Source organism: Pelodiscus sinensis, chromosome 13, assembly GCF_052426305.1.
Source record: "Pelodiscus sinensis isolate ZL-2025 chromosome 13, ASM5242630v1, whole genome shotgun sequence".
Lineage (NCBI taxonomy): Eukaryota > Metazoa > Chordata > Testudines > Trionychidae > Pelodiscus > Pelodiscus sinensis.
The window spans coordinates 17,186,996-17,207,561 of NC_143064.1; the positions used below are offsets into that span (position 1 = coordinate 17,186,996).

General features: G+C 46.8%; 1 protein-coding gene and 1 long non-coding RNA gene across 7 annotated transcripts in view; one reads left to right on the forward strand and one right to left on the reverse strand.

Moving 5' to 3' along the window:
• Positions 1-20,566, forward strand: part of XIAP (X-linked inhibitor of apoptosis) — a 48,271-nt gene that overhangs the window by 4,480 nt on the left and 23,225 nt on the right. The window contains exons 2-4 of one of the 5 annotated variants that reach the window (XM_089781834.1): positions 812-911; positions 11,183-11,265; positions 18,967-19,881. In XM_089781834.1, coding sequence (XP_089637960.1) covers positions 18,999-19,881 — 883 coding nt within the window. In that variant the 5' untranslated portion in view covers positions 812-911; positions 11,183-11,265; positions 18,967-18,998. Of the gene's footprint in view, positions 1-811; positions 912-11,182; positions 11,266-11,291; positions 11,473-18,966; positions 19,882-20,566 lie in introns of those variants that run through there. The other 4 variants (XM_075940978.2, XM_089781835.1, XM_006115393.5 and 1 more) reach the window with 4 other exon arrangements.
• Positions 14,650-20,566, reverse strand: part of LOC142831247 (uncharacterized) — a 49,308-nt gene continuing 43,391 nt past the window's right edge. Inside the window, exons 1-3 of one of the 2 annotated variants that reach the window (XR_012906923.2) lie at positions 17,586-18,186; positions 16,884-17,045; positions 14,650-14,955 (exon numbers count right to left, since the gene is read on the reverse strand). This is a non-coding gene — a long non-coding RNA (uncharacterized LOC142831247). Of the gene's footprint in view, positions 14,956-16,883; positions 18,187-20,566 lie in introns of those variants that run through there. The other variant, XR_012906922.2, reaches the window with a different exon arrangement.

Consider the following 20,566-nt stretch of genomic DNA (forward strand, 5'->3'; position numbering starts at 1 on the left):
CTGTTTACCACAATGTTACCTGTCAAACTAATTGCAGAATGGTATGGGAAAAGTGGCCTATCTTGGAGGAAGAAATAAGATGGTCATCTGTGGACCACCACCTTCTTGTTGTTTTTCACTTGACACGTTTTCCTTTTTAACCCAGGGAATAAATTTCTTCAAAAAATTCCCAGATAGGCGCTCTTTTACGCTCAGAAATTATGAGAGTGTGGGGGAATATAGAAAGGTGTGTCTGTCCTGAATGTCTTCCTTTTTTCTTTCCAATCCTATTCACTGTTCCTTTCTATGCTGCCTTTGTCCTTTCCTGTTGTCTGTGTCTCTGTCTTTAAGACGGTGTGGGGAACTTTTTTTGAGTTGGGGGCTGCTGACCCACGGAAAAATTAGTCAGGGGCCACACACAGGTAAGAAGACCCCCTCCCCCAAACAAACAAAAAAACAAACCCTCATTGATGTGGCCCCTGATTGAGAAGGAGAAAGACACTCCGCACATTCTCCTCCCCCACCAGAGTCTAGAGGGGAGGGCCAAGCTAGTAGATTTTGTATGCTTCAGCCCCAGAGTGGTGCGGCAGGGGGTCTGGAGCACCAGCGCAGGCTTCCCAGTGCTAGGGGGTAGCACTGAGCCTTAGGGGCCGGATCCAGGCAAGCCAGGGGTCACATCTGACCCCGGGCCCTAGGTTCCTCACCCCTGCTTTAAGACAGTGTCTGAACGAACTCCTCTGCTGTGGTTGGCCAAGGTCCACCACTACATAAGCACAGAAGAAAAACAGTCCTATCCAGTATGTGTCTGTCTTCTGCCCATTTTACTTTTTAGTCTGCCAAGAAACAGAAATTGAAAGCCCACAACTTTCAAGAAGCCAGAATGAGTAGTTAAGCTGGACGGACTAGAGCCATTAATTCAATTTTCTGAGACTGTAAGTGCATGTTTAGCATGTTTTGTCATGAGATTTAATTGTAACTTGTTTTTAAAAGAGAGAGTCAGTATTTTATTGGTTTAAAAATAGAAGATGTGATTTAAATCAAATCCAGTTTAAATTTAAAACTCTGATTTTTTTTTAATTTAATAAATTATTGATTTTTATCCACCCTGGGAATAATCTTTAAAACATTTTCAATATATTTGTTCCTCTCCATTCATCTAACAAACTTGTTGCACTATAGCATTTGAAGTACATATATCTTTATGCTGACTCCTTCAAGAAGCCATTTATAGAACCAAGTACAGTAAAATGTTTTAAGAAAGTTATTTCATATCTGGATTTGATTTTGTCAGTGAAGCTAATGTGGCCACTGAGGAGAGATTGAAATGCCACCTAGCTGATTAGCTGAATGCCCACAGCTAGGCTTTTTTTCCCGTTCATTTACTGGTGATGCATGTTCACATGTGCCTTGGTGCAATTTTTTTTCTATACAGTATAAGGCTGGAAAAAATCCTCACATAGATGAAAAAGATGAGGGAACATTGGATGGGAGGCAAAAACATGGGGATGGAAAATATTACTCATTTTCAAAAGTGAAGGGAAATTCCAGGATCTGTTAGTGACCTTTCCTGTTGCATTCATCAACAAAATACATTTAGCCTAAGGGGTGATTTGTGGATAGAGTTTGTGACTTCTTGAAGGTTAACAGAACTGGGAATAGATTGTGTTGGCTGAGGTTACAGACTGTTATGGTGTCTATAAGACCAGAGTTTCTCAATATGTGGCTTGCAACTCAAAGGTATATCACCATCCAAGCAAGACCAGGGCTGGCTAGACGTGGCTTCCCGTTTCAGGCTTTGTAACCCGGCTCATAGGCTAGCAGTGTCACTGTGGTTTGGCTCAGTTACCCCTCTGTCATGTACTCTTCTCCCACAACTATGAGATTCTCCTACTGTCTTACCTCCTGTCATGGACCCCGACTCCTGAACTTCCCTCTTCACCCCACTTAGCCTCTGTGTGTAGGGGCTGTGTGGTTTTTTTGGGAGCTGTCAGCTTGCTGTCTCTCCCCTAAACTTCTATGTTCCATATCCTTCCCACTGAAACCTCAAACTCCTTTGCCCTTGGGATGTAAGTACCGATCAAAATAGTTAACCAGTTAAGCAATTAAAATTACATTCTTTAGCTGGTTAACCATTGTTGCGCGCAAAGCAACTATGGTGGGAGGGTCTTACCGGGCATAGTGGGGCCACATCCAGGGCTATGCAGAGAAGCTCCGGGCCATGGTTGCCATGGCATGGGTGCGTTCCTCCAGCGCTACTGTGAGGTAGGCAAAGTTTCCTCCTGCCCCCACAAGGTGGGGACGGGGTGCTGCAGCGGAACCAGTGCTTGTGTCCCCTTAACTTGGCCTGTTCCAACGGCCAGCCAACAGGGCTGGTAGTCCAGTTAATCGGTACCCAGTATGCATTCCAGTAAGCCAACTGCTTACCGGGTGACCGGTTAACATTTTACATCACTACTTTGCCCCCGGTTCCTTCTCCAGCCACCTGCAAATTCTCCCTATCCTTAGCCTCTCCATTGATTGAGTTGGGGGCAGTGTTCCCTCTAAGCTGCATTGCAGCACAGCTTCACATCCCCGCCCAGTCAGCTTTATGCAGGCAGCCCTGAGCCTCTAACTGGGTGGGGCTGATTAATCACCTGTGAAGCTGAGGGAACCAGAAGGAACACTAGTTAGGGGCTATGATTTTTTTGGGGGAGGTTCAGCTCATCATCCATCCTCTCCTCTCCTCCCAGTTGCTGGTTTGGAGTTTCCCTAACTGGAAGCATCTAACTGGAGCATCTGGAGCAAATTGGTCCTGAGCCCAGAAAGGTTGAGAACTATTGTACTAGATACCATGATGCTTATAAAAACCATAAGGCTTCTTCTGCTTAAGTCAACTGTACGGTTAGGATAATACTTATGCATCTTTTGTAAGGGATTTTAAGATCTATTAAAAATGTGCTCTGTAGTTTTGGAGCTGAAACTTTTATCCATGTGAATAATAGGGATGGAATAGTGTAGTCGATTAACTGGTAAGCAAAAGCTCATAGGTTAATGCTACAGACTACATGCATTTCGCCCTTCCCCTGCTAGTACATTTTTTTTTTTAGCAGGCTGGTCAGCAGCCTGGCTCTGTGCTGGCTTGTGACGGGTCTGGGACCTACCCCCACTGTGGCTCTGCATTTAAAGTGTATTAGGAGCTGGGTGGGCTGGCAGCGTGGCTCAGTTCCGGCTCGTGCCAGATCCAGGAGCTCAGCTCGTTCCCTAAACAGGGGCTGCTGCCCCCCCACGCTGCTGCCCTTTGATCAGAAGCAGCAGCACGGGACAATAGGCAGCTGGTCCACGAGGGAGTTGGTTTTTAAACTGGCTCCCCTCGCAGACCAGCTCCTGCCTGGCACGCTGCACTGCTGCCTCTGATACAGAGGCAGCAGTGCAGAGTGGCAGGGTGCTCCTCAGGAGTGGGGCCGGAGCACGCTGGCTGCCAGCCCCACCCTCGGGGCTATAGAATAGTCGACTAACAGATTTGAATTCATGAGGTTATTTGACTATTCAATGAATTGATATTTAACATCTCTACTGAATAACTGTATTTATGATTTGTCGGAGTTGTTTGGTAAACTACTTATTAGGGATGTCCATGTGTAGATGACTACACAATTTACCAATAAGTCTGGGTTTATTGTTTAATCCTGTTGAGGATTAAATGCATTTTTCCCCCCTTGCTACCTTTGTATCAGAGGTATGGGGGAAACAGGGGGAGCCAATGCCCATGGGGAACCAGCTTAAAAGATGTGTTCTCACCCCCACGCTGCTGCCTCTAATACAAAGGCAGCAGCGCGGAGGGTGAGGGAGCAGGTGAGAACTAGTACGCACGAGGAGCCGATCTTCAGGCCTGCTCTTTACATGTGCCGGCTCCATAGACGCGCCTGCGTCCCCCCCCCCTTCCCCCTCCCGCTGCGTCCTACAGAGGCAGTTGGGGGTGGGGGAGGAGCTGGTGCTGGGAGAGCCAGCTTAAAAGTTGGTTCCCCCCAGCACTGGTCCTCAATGTCACCTACTCTCCCCCCGCACTGCTGCCTTTATCAGAGGGGTGGGGGGCAGACGGGAGGCTGCTGAGAAGCAGCCTGTCTCTGTGGTGGGCCCAGGCTTGCCGTAGAGCAGTGGTTACCAACCAGTAGATCAGAATCTGCTGATAGCATCTTGGCCAAACCAGTCAGGATCCCCTGCCAGAGGCTCCAAGATCGATCAAGTGCCAGCACTTCAGCTGTTCCTCCCCCCACTGCTGCTCCTCTCCTGCCCTTTCTGTTGAATCTGCTCCTTCCTCTGGGGAGCCTGCTGCTTTCTGTGCAGGGCGGGAGAAGGAGAGGAGGGTGCTGATGTCAAGGTGCCCCCTCCTACTCTGTATCTTTTCTCTGCCGAGCACAGAGGGGGCACAACATGACTTGGGATGGAGTTTGCTGGCTGCTTTAGAGAGTGGTGCAGGGCCAGGGCAGGGGTGAGCCTGCCTTAGCCCCACTGCACCACCACCCAGGAGGCAGGGCCCAGCTGGAGCCCACAGCCTGAGCTCTTACCCCAGTCATGAACCCCCCTCCTGCACACCAAGCCCCAAGCACCCCTGCATCCAAACACTGTCCCAGAGCCTGCCCCAAGAACCCCTCCTACATCCCAACTTCCTGCCCCAAGAGCAGCTCAGAGCCCCTCTCACACTCCAGATCTCTTAATCCAAGACCAGAGCCTGCATCCCAACCTTTTGTCCCAGCCTGATGAAAATGAGTAAGGCTGGGTAAGAGAGGGAGGATGGAGTGAGCGGGGGGGGCCTCGGAGAAGGGGTGGGAGGGAGGCAGGACAAGGGTACAGGCAGTCCCCGACTTACGTGGATTCGACTTACGTCGGATCCCTAGATACGAACGGGGCTTTTCTCGCCGCGGAGGACTCGGGCGGCGGACCGCCCAGACGCGCTGCGGTGCCGCCACCCGCATCCTCTGCGGCGAGAAAAGCTGCTTAGTGTCTCCCTGGTCTGCTGGGGGAAGGGGGGGCGCAGCTAGTGCGCCCTCCCCCAGCAGACCAGGGTTTTCTTGCCGACGCCTGGGGTAGAGCAGCTGGGGTGGTGCGGGGTTGGTCCAGTAGCGCCAAGGAGCGGCGCTGCGGGACCAACCCAGCAGCGCCCCAGCTGCTCTGTCCCAGGTGTCCAGACTCAGCCGCTGTTGAAACTGATCAGCGGCTGATTTCAGGAAGCCCGGGGCAGAGCAGCTTTGCCTCGGGCTTCCTGTAGTCAGCCGCTGATCAGTTTCAGCAGCAGCTGAGTTGGGGACACCTGGGTAGAGCAGCTGGGGTGCTGCCGGGTTGGTCCCCGCAGCGCCGAGGTGCGGCGCTGTGGGGACCTACCCGGCAGCGCCCCAGCTGCTCTGTCTCAGGCGTCCAGATTCAGCCGCTGTTGAAACTGATCAGCGGCTGATTTCAGGAAGCCCGGGGCAGAGCAGCTTTGCCTCGGGCTTCCTGTAGTCAGCCGCTGGTCAGTTTCAACAGCGGCTGAATCTGGACACCAGTTCCGTCTTACATAAAAATTCAACTTAAGAACAAACCTACAGTCCCTATCTTGTACGTAACCCGGGGACTGCCTGTATTTATATTTGAGGTAGATCTTGGACTGCACTTAAATTCAAAAAGTGATCTTGTGTTTAAAAAGGTTGGAGACCCCTGCCGTAGAAAGAGGCTGCTTTGTGGCAATAGCCCCTGTCTGCAGGGGATCTGAGCTCCCCACAGACAGGGGTGCTCCAGTGGAAAGGGGCTGCTGCCACCCTGAGCAGTGTGGCCCAGCAGGCAGCTGGGAAGCTGTTTTTTAAACTGGCTCCCCTTGTGGACCTGCTGCCCCTGCCACCACATGTTGCTGCCCCTGATACAGAGGTGGCAGCACAGAGTGGCAGAGTTTCCCCGGGAGTGGAGCCAACCCCGCCTAGGGGCCTACGGAATAGTTGTGTAACCACTAAGATTTCATGGGGTTACATGACTTTTCAATTACCCAATATCTAAGATCCTTAATTTAAATTAGGCATATGATGATTAATCAGTTAACCAGTGGGATCAAGCAGCCTTCCATTCGCAGTGAACAGGGGGCTGGTCCCACCCTGCAGGGCGCACCACTACCAGGAGCCACTCTAGCCCAGCTGCTGCAGTCCCCATTCGTGGTGGTCTTGGTCAGGCTGGAGCAGCCCTTCCGCCCATGGCCATTTAATCGATTAACGGGTTAAACATAGCATTTAACCAGTTAGCTGATTAACTGGAATTTTGTATTCCTAATTTAAATCAAGACAAACATCCATGCATGCGTGCTTCCATTCCTCGCCTTCCCCCACCCTTGCTGTTTTTGGAAAGCTTTGCACTTCATCTCTTAGAAAGATCCCAGCCCTGTATAACCTTTTCATATCTTGATCCTTCTGTCAATCACAGAGAACTGGATCTCTTCATCTGACACTGCTTCTGCAGCAGTCTTCTTCTACTTTGCTTTTCTCATATTCCTTGCTCTCTATGTAGCTGTGGTGGACCTGCTAGATTTCTGTCCTGTTTCTGCCATTTAGAGCATGTCTAAACTACATCCCTCTTTCGAAAGAGGGATGTAAATTAGACATTTGCGATTTCGATCTGAAACCGGGATTTGAATTTCCTGTGCTTTGTTTGAATAATGGCAGCCGCGCGCTCTTTCGAAAACGGGCGCTTAGAAAGTGAAACTGCCATCTGGACATGGTTCTTTTGGAAAGAAACAACCACCCCTTTTTTGAAAGATCCTGTAAATCTTTTTTTTTTTTTTTTCAATTTCGATCTGTCTAATTTACATCCCTCTTTCAAAAGAGAGATATAGTATAGACATAGCCCTAGAAACTCTTCTTACTCCCCCTTTTCAATCCTTTTCCTTTTTTGAAGTACACTGTATCTGACTCTTCTCTCTTGTCCCTCTCAATATTACTGTTATCTACTGTCCATACATCTCCTCCATCTCCGTCTTTTCCCCTCATTTCAGTTTCTTATCCTTTGTGGCTTCAACTTCAGTGTTGAAGTTTTACCCTTTTACTCCTTAGCTGCACCTTTCTTTGCTTCTATCTCTTCATTTGATCTGCAGTTCTGGTTCAGTTCTTCCACTCACCAAAAGTGCCATTAACTTGAAGCTTCACTAAACACTGTCTGGTCTTTCCCTGTTGTCTCTTGCTGAGTTTCCAACTCTTCAGTGATCACTTTGTTTCTTTTAGCCCATCAGCCCCCATGCTCCCTTCGCATACACACACATCTTATCTTTTCATAGCTTTCAGTCCATCAGTACAGAGGACTTCTCATTGGCTCTCAGACCTCTCTTTCTTTCATTGATACGGTTGTAGATTCTTGTCATGTTTCACTCTCCTTCATAGCTGACCTATGTTGGGGGCAGACAGGATGACAGCGCAGTCTCTGTCTGCAGTGGTCCTGGGCTCGCTGTGGATAAAGGTTGCTGCATGGGATGGTGGCGCAGCGTCTGTCTGTGGGAAGCTCAGGCTCCCCATGGACAGAGGCTGCTGCTGCCCTGTACTGCTGCCTCTGTATCCGGGTAGCAGAGCAGGGTGGCAGGCGGGAGCTAGTCTGCATGGGGAGCTGTTTTTTAAAGATACAGGGGCAGCAGCACAGGGTGGCAGCCAGGAGTGCACTGGCTGCCGTCCCCATCCCTGGGGACTATTGAATAATCATGTAACTCGTAAGATTTTGTGTGGTTACACGATTATTCAACTAAACAATATCTGACATCCCTACTAGGCATCTTTTTGATGGTCCTATTGTACCATCAAGCACCTGACTTCAGAGTTGAGGGTGAAAGAATAAAAATGCTTGTGACTAGAACCAAGCATAGAAGCCAGCAGGATGTTTCTTCTAAGCAGTCTTTGACCTTGAGCAAGTCAGTTGATTTCCTTGTATCCCAATAAATCCATCCAGAAAAATAAATAAAGTTGAGCAGAGCTCAGTTTCCCTGGGGAAATACATTACAGATAAGTCTCGTTGCTCATTCAGCACCTACTCTTTGTTCAGATACATCAACTGAGTTGCTGTCCTGTTCATAAAATAACACAAAGGAAACAAACTCTCCGCATAAAATACAGGTTTTCAAATGACCACTGTCCTTTGGGGCGGGGAGGACTTTTACAACGTTGTTTTGTGTTTTGAAAATCCCTTACTTTGCCATTTTATTAAGCCTTTTAAGTACCATTTTAGTCAGGAAACAGAGTCCTGTATCTTCTAGCTGCAGTTTTGCAGGTGCAGCATGAACTTCAGCTAAGTGACATGAGTGACATGTGCACAATCTGCAGGGACAGAATGTTCTGTTTGTTGACTCACTACATACACTCACATTTCAAGATCAAGTGCATATTAAGCACCAACATTGCTCTTGTAGTTAATCTGTTGAGCACTACGTTTAATACTCCCTTGTGTCAGAAGAATGAGGATATACAATTATCCATCTGACATAAGTAATTTCTTTTTTTCTACCTGGTCCTTGTCACATGGAAGAGGAAAAAAAACAAAAGTAACTCCTTCCTTATGCCCTTCTGTACTAGACATATGATTATTTCCATCCTTAATCCCAAAGAAAGTTACTTGGAACAAAAAGTGGGTTTCAGTTGTTGAATTTGCGTGTCTCGAAGCAAAGAGGTAGTCGTAACGGAGCATTTTGTTTCATTAAATCATATCTGTTGCTACTTTTAAAGCCAGTTGAAATCTTTTTTCATATGAATAACCAGAGTTTTATAGTCCTGCAGTTTAAATAATTTTCTTTTCTTCTTATTTGTACTTTAACATTTGCTGGCATGATCTTGGGTTCTTGACTTCTGTCACCTTGGTATGAATGAAATGTAGTCAAGTTGATTCTGCAAATTGTTACATTAGTCTAAAAAGGGGTGGTATCTTTTGATACTTAAAGATAGATAAAACAGGATTAATCATGACTGTGCTCTTAGAAATGCTTCATGCTAAAGTAGTTTGTGCAGTGCACACAAAAGAAGATATTTTATCAGAAATTGTGAAAACTGCTTTAGATAGCATATAGGTACAGGCTGATTAAAAATTAAATTACTATGAATGTTACTAAATATGTGATGCATTAGATGAAAACAATCTGGCAAAATTAAAAATAAATATAGCTATTTTGTGCATTATGAACTCAGCTTGGCTGCTGTTTATGTACAGGTGACCACCGACTTACAACTGCCCTACATACGACCCCCCTGCATTTACAACATTTTTTTTTAAGACAGTCTTCTTGTAGGTCTTTAATGGGAATTTAAACTTTCCCCTCCTGCACATGCGCCTTGTCCCTCCTGCGCACGTGCCGGCTGTCCCCGCCAGCTCTGACTATTTTGACACACTGGATTATTTTTAAAAAGGGGGTATTCTCTCTAAATACCTCACAAGTAATGGACTCCACAGGTGTTCTGCATAATTATTGAAGATGCTTGCCTTTGAAACATCTAAATAGTGTATAGGTCAGATCTGTTAAATCAGCTGCTGTAGTTCTTTGAACACCAGATAGCAGCTTTGTAAGGTATAGAATGCCTATATTATTAACCTTAAAGATTAATTGATACATTTAAACTATGTATAAAATTAGCAGTGATTAAATCTAGGGTTTAGAGCAGAGTGGGCAAAATATGGCCTGCGAGCCGGATCCGGCCTGCCAAGCCACTGGATCTTGCCTACAGGTACCTCAGCCAGGCTCCCTGCCTCCCCAGTCCCTTAATGCTGCTCACAGCAGCTCTCTAAATAATGCAAGCTTTGTGGGGGAAGCTTGTGCACTTCACTCACCTTCAGCACAGTCTCACAGAACCCATTGGCTGGTTTCTGGCCAATGGGAGCTGCCTGATTGCAGTATGCAAAGTACCCCTCCTGCTCTGGGCTCTCAGTACTCAAAGCAGCACATGGGCTCCACAGTCAGTACAGGGGCATTGGAGGCAGAGACCTTTGCTGAGGAACCTGCTGGGCTTCTGGCTGAGAGTTGCCCAAACACCTCCCAGACAGAACCTGTCTCTGGCACCCCAGCTCCTCCCTGCCCTCCAAGTCTCTGCCCCCTTCTTGTACACCAGTTCCCTACTCTCTATCACAACCCAGATCTTTGCACCCCCTCCAGCACTTCTGCCCCAAGTCACAACCTCCTCCCAGACCTTGCATATCCTCCTGCACCCTCCCTCCAGATCAGAATCCTTTCCTGCGTCCATACTCCCTGCCAGACCCTGTACCTGCTTCTGACTCCCCGTCTCCTGCCCCAAGTCACAACCCCTCCTTCACCCAAACTCCCTCCCGGATCCTACACTCCAATCCCTTACCCCAGGCTCCCTTATGCACGCAACCACCGTCCCAGACGCCCCCCCCCCCCGATTAATATGATGAAAACGTGCAACCCTTAATCATTTAACAATTCTTGGAATGGCCCCCTCATCAACATTTATTGCCTACCCTTGGTTTTGAGTCAGACTGATGTACTCAAATTATCTTGTTCCAGTGATTACACCTTGTAAACACAGAACTGCTCTTTTAAATAAACTTTTCTTTTTTAACATGCTTATGGGGCACCCAACTGTGTGTGTTGGCAATGCAAATGGTAGTCTCTGGGTACAAATATATTTTCTTCCTTGAGCGATTCTTATTCATCCTTTGAATACAGTAGTCATTTCACCAGTGAAATGATAAAATCTGTTTTGACCTATGAAAATGTAATGAATAATAAAACAGAAGGGGGGAACAACAAAACTGATAGCTAAGGGCATACTTTTGTTAGATGTCTTTTGAGTTAGTTTTAAACATTTTTTCATCTAAGTCTCCTGAGTGAAAGCTGCTGCTTCAATGCATGCAACAGACATAAAAGATAGTGGGGTTTTATGTACCATTGAACCAAAATCTTTCATGTCACTTACTGCTGACAGTATCAAGAACTTTTTTTAAAAAAAGTTTGCACACGTAAGTATTGACTATATCTAATATCAGTTGCCATCCTTTTGTTTTGCGTTATGTATCTTACTGATATAAAACACATTGCACACAACAGAGCAATGCCAGCTGATAAATTTGTATCCTAGGAAGAAGAGTTCTATATTTTATTTTTCTGTTCAGTTCATATCAAAGCTATTCACTTTGAGAGTTTAAGTACTTCATTCACTTTTATTAAAACACACTAATAATTTAGTATTTATTCATTCACTTAAAGTGTTTCTCTTTGTAACAGGAGCCAGATCCTGCAAATACTTACAAGAGGCCCCTGACTTGCGACCACCTGAGTACCAACCCCCCGCACTTACAACCATTTTTGTAAGTGTGGAAGAGGCTGGAACTCCCTCCCCCACGACTTATGTCCTTGGCCCACGTTTACGACCGCAGATGGCGCCTATCGTAAATGAGGGTTCAAGTTACGACGCCCCGACTTGCGACTCTTCCTCCAGAACCAATCTTGTCGCAAGTTGGGGGCCTCCTGTATTTAACTGATGGTCTGAGATGATGTCACTAGTGACTTCTCTGGTGAGAGTTCACAGAATTCGGCCTTAACTTTGCATGCAATCTTGGGTGGTGCTGAGAACCCACATGAGTAAGCGTTGAGAATCCTTGCTGCAACAACAACAACCAAGTTCTCTACCTATAGCATCTGATAATTTGGTGGCCCCTGTAATGTTAGGATGTGGCCAAAAGAGGAGTAAGCCTCCAGACTATATCTAGGCATTTCTGTGGCCTTTTATAACTTCAGCTGTATTTTTTTTTATCCTCAAAATGTGCTACAGTAAAACTCCATTGGTCCGGCATCCAAAGCTCTGGCACTCCTGACTGTCCGGCACCATCAGGAACCCGGAAGTGCTCCGGCTGCTGGACAGTTGGAGCTGCTCTGCTCCCGGCTTCCCGATTCAGCCGCTGCTGAAACTGACTAGCAGCTTAATCAGGGAAGCCGGGGGCAGAGCAGCTGGGGTGCCGCCAGGTTGGTCCCGTAGCGCTGCCCCTCGGTGCTGCGGGACCAACCCGGCAGCACCCCAGCTGCTCTTGGGGACACCTGGGGAAGAGCAGCTGGAGTGCTGCTGGGTTGGTCCCACAGCGCCCCAGCTGCTCTGCCCCAGGCATCCCCGATTAAGCCACTGCTGAAACTGATCAGTGGCTGACTCCAGGAAGCCGGGAGCAGAGCTGCTCTGGAAACTGTTGCTTCCTGGAATCAGCCGCTGGTCAGTTTCATCAGCGGCTGACTTGGGGACGCCTGGGGCAGAGCAGCTGGGGTGCTTCCGGGTTGGTCCCGTAGCGCCGCCCCTCGGCACTGAGGGACCAATCTGGCAGCACCCCAGCTGCTCTGTCCCAGGCGTCCCCAAGAGCAGCTGGGGTGCTGCCGGGTTGGTCTCACAGCACCGAGGGGCAGCGCTACCGGACCAACCCGGCGGCACCCCAGCTGCTCTTACCCAGGCGTCCTATCAGAAGGGGGGGCTATGAAGGGTCTGGGGTGGGGTGGGGGGGACCTCATATAGCCCCCCTTCCGATAGTCCGGCATATCTGATAATCCGGCACTTCCTGGGTCCTAAAGGTGCCGGATTATTGGAAGTTTACTGTACTTTTATTATGGCAACTTAGTACATTTTTTCATATGTTTAATGGCTAGTGTTATATCACAACAATTATATATAAGGTGTTAGAAAATATTCTTCTTCAAGGAGTGCCCCTATGTGTGCTCCACCTTAGATGCTTCAGCACCACTGAGCCCAAGGTTGGAGATTTTGACAGCAGTACCCCGGCCAGCCATGCACACAGGGAGCCAGTGTGTGTGTGTTCTGAGGAGGCTAGGCTATTATCCCAGATCAGCAGTTCTCCCTTTCACCTCATTCATCTCTTCTCTACCTGTAAATAGTTTTATCTTAGCAATTAATTAGGAATCAGTTACTGGTAACAGTTTTTAGTTTTACTGATAAGTTTAAAAAAAAAAGTGAAGCAGTTTCAATATGCTTCCTGGAGCACAGCCTCGCACCAGAACAACCCTCCAGGAAACCCCGGGCTCGTCCGAGTTTACCGGTGCACATCTTGTAAATTACCACTATCTGTGTCTGATGGCCACGACCAGTGCCTCTGCTGTCTTGGGCAGCATCACATTCTGACAGTGTAGGCAGTTGTCAGTAAACTGATCAGCTGCTCCAGGAGAACGAGAGAGCTCCAATTAAAGATGTGCAGAAAAATGGCTCACTTGGTGACCAGGCACAATCCACCCCTCCCAGACATAGATCACCTGGGACAGGGTCGGAGAAAGCAGCTTCCTCCAGGTCGAGCCCAAAGGACGAGGGGAAGAGTAGCTCCAATAAACGGGTTTACTCCACCTCAGGGACTGACTTGCCAGTCAGGAAGTGATCAGTCCCGATTCCTGCACCATCCCAGTCACCTACAAAAAAGGCTGTGGACAAGCACAGACCAAAAGGGACCAGCAAGGAAAAGTGCCACGCTCCCAAACACACCCCCCAGTGGCAAACATGGCACCGACAGAGGCAGTGGATAAAGTCTCCGTATCGGCACTGTCCACGTTGTCTGTGGTGCGAAATCAACGGCGCTCACACACTCTGCTGACCAGCAGCATGTTACCTTAGCTGGTATCACAGACACCGCGCAAGCAAGCGGCACCGACTGCTCACAGGAGCCAGATGACAATGCTAATAACCCTGCTGCAAATGCCTCACACTTCCCAACCTCCTCTATTTCCTCCCCCCAGTCCCGCTACCACAGTTTACAATGGCAGCGGAGCTAGCAATGCAGTCGGAACTGGGGACGCCTCTATTCAGTACCAATGGTACCCCACACAGCCTACAGGGCACCCTTTCAGCTACTTCATCCAGCCTAACTACAAGTGCCTTTAGCAATGAGGAGCAGGAGGTATATAACATGCCTCAAGTGACAACACGCTCCTGGCACAAGTCTCGTCAGCAAAACATCCTGAAGGACATCCACCATAGTGGCTCCCACCACAGATTATGCCCAGCTGGCCATCCTGGGATCCTTGGGCTTTATACAGGCAGCAGCAACTTATGCAGCCACCATACCAACCTGTGACACCATGGTCGATGACACTAACCATGAAATCCGGAGCACATTACAACTCGGACTCAGACGAGCAGGAGGGACATAGTACGGGGAAGAAAACAGTCCACCCTCCTCTCCACTCACGCAGAAGATGACCGCTGCACCTGACGATGAGATAACAGATCATTGCAGGAACTCTTCGAGAGAGATGAAGGGCCTTGGAGATCCCGCTCTCAGATGCCCCTCAGACCCAATATAAATTCATAAATATTTTACAATCATCTTCACTCTAAATTAGCCATACCAGTGAAAGAGGCACTGATGGATCCAGCCAAGATTGTGTGGAGCACCCCAGCCACAATCTCTCCAACCCACAAGAGAGCTGACAAAAAGTACTATGTAAGGGGGCAGAATTCCTGTTCTCCCACCACACACTGAATTCTCTGGTGGTAGAAGCGGTTACTCAGAAGGGCAGGCAACAGAATACCTGCACAGCCTCCAGTGACAGGGACTGGAAGAGGCTGGATGCTATAGGAAAAAAGGCGTACTCATCCGCAAGCCTCCAGATCAGAATAGCGAACTGTACAGCATTGCTAGCTAGATTTTTTTATTTATATGTATATACACACACATACACCATCTGTCTATTTTTGACCAAATGTCATCCTTTATTGAATCTGTTCCAGACATCAAAGCAGAACAATTCACAGCAAACATCAAAGAGGGTACACTAATAGCGTGCACAGCTTTACAAGCCATGCTAGATTTGGTGGACACAGCAGCCAGATCCTTAGCTTCAGCTATGGTGATGAGGAGGGCTTCCTGGCTGCAGCTGTCAGCTTTCCCCAGAAAGGTCCAAAGCACCATGGTCTCCCTTTCAAGGGCACAAAATTATTCGCGAATGTCATGAATACATCCCTACACACTCTCAAGGACTCCAGGGCCATGCTCAGAATGCTAGGGATCCAGGTACTGTGAAAAGGAGGAAACAGATCAGGTCATTCCAACAATGATGCAGACTGACACCGTTCATTCCACAGCAACGACACTGCGATTAATACAGGCAGATATCAAAATAGGCGCAGAAAGACATCTGAGCAGTTCTCCTCCACCCAACAACCCACGACATCTAGAAAACAAATTTTAAATCTTGGACAAAGGCCTGACATCACTCAAATTTCCAAGGCACCATACAGAGCCATCTCCAGTATTCGGCAACAGACTAGCTGACTTCTATCCATCCTGGTCAGCCATCACCACCGACAAAGGGGTGTTAGAAATTATAAAAACTGGTTACTGCATTCTCTTCATATCTATCCCCCCTCCACCTCCCCACCCATTCCAGGGACCCCTCTCACGAGAACCTACTCTTACAAGAGGCAGAATGCCTCATAGCCACAGGGGCTATAGAAGAGGTTCCCAAACAACACGGGGCAAGGGCTTCTACTCCCATTATTTCCTTACCACCAGGAAGTCAGGGAGATGGAGACCCATCTTGGATCTCCGTAAACTCAACCAATTTGTCCAATAGCAACGTTTCAGGATGGTAACACGGGTTATGATTATACCTGCCCTGGAAAAAGGAGCATGGCTGTCTACCCTTGACCTCCAAGATGCTTATTTCCATATTTCCATTCATCCATCACACTGAAGATTTCTTCATTTCACAATAAAGCACAGACACTTCCAATACAGGGTACTGCTGTTTGGACTGTCAATGGCCCCAAGGCTTTTTTCAGAAGTTCTCGCAGTAGTGGTGGCTCACTTATGCAAAAACCGTATTACAATAGTCCCTTATCTAGACAATTGCCTCCTAACGGGCACACCGCAAGCAGTCAACACAACCAGAGCCCTCTTTGACAAGTTAGGGCTGATGTTAAATGTGGCAAAGTGCATCTTCCCCCCCTTACCCAGACCCTAGAGTTCATAGGGGCGTATATAGACTGCACAAAAACCAGAGCATACTTACCCCAGCACAGATGGCTTTCACTCAAGCACTTGATCGAGACAGCATAGTCATGCCCATGTATGACAGCATGATCTTGCCCTCAAATATTGGGACACATGGCAGCTGCCACAGTCATAGTGCAACATGCTCGACTACGAATGAGTCTATTGCAGACATGGCTACACAGTCTACCAGCCTCACCTCCATCCCTTGAGCAAGAACTTTACTATGCCCAACAAAATAAAAGCCTCCCTCACATGGTGGACGATGCACGACAGCGTGTGTCAATAACGATCACTACAGATGCCTCCCTCCTAGGTTGGGGAGCGCACCTACACTACGAGTTCGTGCATGGCCAATGGACACAGGATGAGACCAGGTGCCTCATAAACTTACTGGAGCTAAGGGCAGTAAGGAACGCGTGTTCGCACTTTTTTTCCTCTCACTTGGGACAAAACCGTGCAGATATTCATGGACAACATCTTGACGATGTATTACATCAACATACAGGGAGGAGCATGCTCAGGCCAACTGTGCCAGGAGGCATTATGTCTCTGGGAATGGTGTATCCCACAGAACATACGCCTGGTTGCAGCCTATCTACCAGGCAAAGACAATACATTGGCAGACAGGCTAAACAGGCAAGTTCCCCAAAACCACGAGTGGGAGATTAAATCAATCAGTGCTCACTCACCTCTTCAGGAAGTGGGGTTTCCTAAGGGTGGACCTATTTGCAACACACAACAATGCCCAATGTCCACAGTACAGCTCCAGAGCGGGCATAGGCCCTGGCTCTCTGTGGGATGCCTTCAGTATAGAATGGAATGAACACTTGTCATATGTGTTCCCGTCTTTCCCATTGATACAGAGCGTGATCCTCAAGATCAGACAGGACAGGGCCAGAGTGATACTTATAACACTCAACTGGCCCAGGCACATGTGGTACCTGTACCTGTTACAGATGAGTGTACAGCCACCACACCAATTTCCACCAGTCAGCACACTGATGCAACAAAGCGTTCAAATTCCCCATCCAGGCATTCACAAGTTACACCTCCGGGCATGGATGCCTCTCCAGAGCCAGTACAACTCATCCTCACAGATTCTAGGTGACCTGCAACAAGAAAAGCATACGCTCAAAAATAGAAGAGCTTCACTGCCTGGATGTACAGCCCATGGCCATGACCCACCCCACACAGACGTATCTTCCCATCCTTCAATATTTGCTAGAACTACGCAACACGGACCATTAAGGTACACCTTGCATCCCTTTCCGCCTTACACGCACCCATACAAGGGCACTCAGTCTTTGCACACCCATCAGTCAAGTGATTTATGCAGGGTTTACACAACCTATTTCCCCCATACAGGAATCCAAACCCAGCATGGGACCTAAACTTGGTATTGAAGGTACTGAAGGTGTTCATGGGTTAACCATTTGAGCCTCTTGCCACTTGCTCACTCCTACATCTGTCTATGAAAGTAGCGTTTCTGGTGGCAGTTACCTCCGCAAGGCGTGTGGGTGAAATAGCAACACTAATGACAGATCCGCCATACACCATATTTCACAAGGATAAAGTCACACTTAGGACTCATCCCAAATTCCTACCTAAAGTACCTACCGGGTTCCACTGCAACGAGCCCATTTACTTACTTGTTTTCTTCCCTAAACCACACGAGGACAGTGAAGATGCAGCTCTCCATATCTTAGACGTCCACAGAGCACTAGCATTCTACTTACAGCGGACGAAGCTCTTTAGGAAAACACCACAGCCATTAGTCTCATCGACAGAGAGGTCACAGGGGTTGCCTGTATCAAAACAAAGACTTTCAAAATGGATTTCTTGTTGCATCAAACTAGGACATGCCATAGCCCAGAAAGCTACCAGTAAATATACAAACCCACTTGATGCAGGCTATGGCAGCCACAACAGCTTTTCTGCAGGGTGTCCCAACAGATCACATCTGTAGGGCTGCAACTTGGGCGTCAGCACATACCTTCACATGACATTATGCATTGCAGACATTCGCTGAGACAGAGACATTTGGTATCACAATACTCTCGGCCTCACAGTCTCAGCATTCGAAGCTCTCACCTCCTGATTCGAAGCTCTCACCTCACCACCACTGCTTCATAATCACCTAAGGTGGGGCACCCACGGGGACACTCCTCAAAGAAGGGAAGGGTACTCACTTGTGTAGTAACTGGAGTTCTTCGAGATGGTTGTCCCCGTGGGTGCTCCACCACCCACTATCCTTCCCTCTGCTTTAGAATACCACATGTCCGGGTCAGAGAAGGAACTGGGTGGGAGGGACAGCAGCTGCGCATGCACAGTAGCCTCCTCAGAACACACTGACCCGCTCCCTGCTCATGTGCCCAGCAAGCGGTACTGCTGTCAAAATCTCCATCCTTGGGCTCAGCGGTGCTGAACTACCTAAGGTGAAGCACCCATGGGGACAACCGTCTCCAAGAACTCCAGTTACTACACAGGTGAGTAACCTTCCCTTGTTGTTTTGACATTTACCAGTTTATTTTACATTTATTTATGGTATGCAGTCAGGAGCTGATGCGATGGGTACTTTTTTAATTAAAAAGAGAGGCAAATTTGCTTGTACAAGAGTAACATATTAGGCTGATTTTAAACATGGATCCTTAAATTCCTGTTTTTTTTTTTTTAAATTTGACTTGTTAATAAGGCAAATATTATGAAACTAAGAAGTGTGGGGTTCTTTCTAAACTTTTTACTATTTATCCAGATGACAATTAAGAAAGATATGTAACTTATGTGCTAGTAGAAAACTTCATACACAACAGTGCTTCTTGTCTGTCTTAATATAATTTCTTTTGGAATGTTCCTGTGCTTGACAATGTTATTAACAGAGAAAGAAAAATAGACTTATCTTCCTTACTACTTAATTAATAGAATGAATATTTTGAGCACACTATTTCCCACATTTTGCATAGTGGTTGAATAAGGAGTATGTTGGATTGATCGTTTTTTTGTTTGTGAAATTTAAAAGCTTATTTTGTTTAGGAAATCTTGAGAGCCCCATTCTTGAAGAAGAAATGACGTCTAACGGACCAGATGATTCCGAAGCTTGTGCTACTCCAGACTGTGACCACGACCAAGAAATGGCTGACGAGTATTCCAGACTGAAGACTTTTGTCAACTTTCCAAACTGTTGTCCTATTTCATCATCAACACTAGCACGAGCTGGCTTCTTTTATACAGGAGAGGGAGACAAAGTGAAGTGCTTCAGCTGTCATGCAACTATTGAAGGATGGGAGCATGGAGATTCAGCAGTTGGAAAACATAGGACAATTTCCCCAAACTGTAAATTTATTAATCGATTTCATTTTTTAAAAAAAGGTATGCATCCTATTCTCCACAACTGTCAATGCAGAGTTGAAAATTGTTCTGGAAATTCAACCGTCCAGTGTTCTTTTGATAGATCGTCTGATCTCAGTACAGATTACCTTTTAAGAACTGGGCAAGTTGTAGACATGTCGGACAGCATGTACCCCAGGAACCCTGCTATGAGCAGTGAAGAAGCTAGGTTAAGGTCTTTTCACAACTGGCCAAGTTATGCTCCATTAACACCGAAGGAGTTAGCTACTGCTGGACTGTATTACACAGGTGTTGATGATCAAGTGGAGTGTTTTTGTTGTGGTGGAAAACTGAAAAACTGGGAACCTTTTGATCGAGCTTGGTCAGAACATAAGAGACATTTTCCTAGGTGCTTTTTTGTACTGGGGCGTGATTTTGGAAATATTGAAAGTGTCCTAACTGAATCTAACTCTGCTGAGGCTGGCAGAAGTGTCTTAAATGATGTAGATCACCCAAGAAATCCATCTATGGCAGAATATGAAGCACGGATCAAGACATTCATTACTTGGAGATACCCAGTTGCTAAAGAGCAACTTGCTGAAGCTGGCTTCTATAGTACAGGTAAGCTAGATGGGATTTTCACATCTGTCTGTTGAAGCAGAATTTGTGCATAACGTGATTTTGAACAGAAATCACAAACAAATATTTTTTTAAGGCTTTACATTGTTAAGGACCCTGTGTCTTTAATGCTTTTTAAGTCTACATTTATTTAACTCAAATTAGTGAAGGCTAATACAATACGTTCTCCTGTTTATTATTATATCATATTCTCCTTTGTAGCAGCCAAATATTAAATAACAGGAATATCTTAATAGTGACCTTTTGTCTTTTAAGCCCATTTTAGGATATATGCCAGCTCAGATTTTGGTTCTTAACTTTTTAATTACGTCAGTCATTATTTATCATATTAAAAAGAATGGAATGCTGTGGCTTTCCTGTTGGCTGAGATGGATTAATTGCAGTGGAAGAAATCTATCCATATGTCCTCTCATAGCAATACATTTAATATGTAGGCAGGTTCTGATTTTGCCTTTGATTGTAATGTGCACTGTGCTCCTAGAGCTCAGAGAATTTTATTTCTTTTCACATCCTCTTAGTCTGTGACAACACTGCTGTTCAGAGTCGGTTAGTCTTGACTGGTGAAACCAACGACCAAAAATGCAAATAAATATCCTTGTGAATTAGGTTTCTGTTAGTTAATTCCATTCTTGTTTAAGGGGAACTGATACACAGAGAAGACTGATCA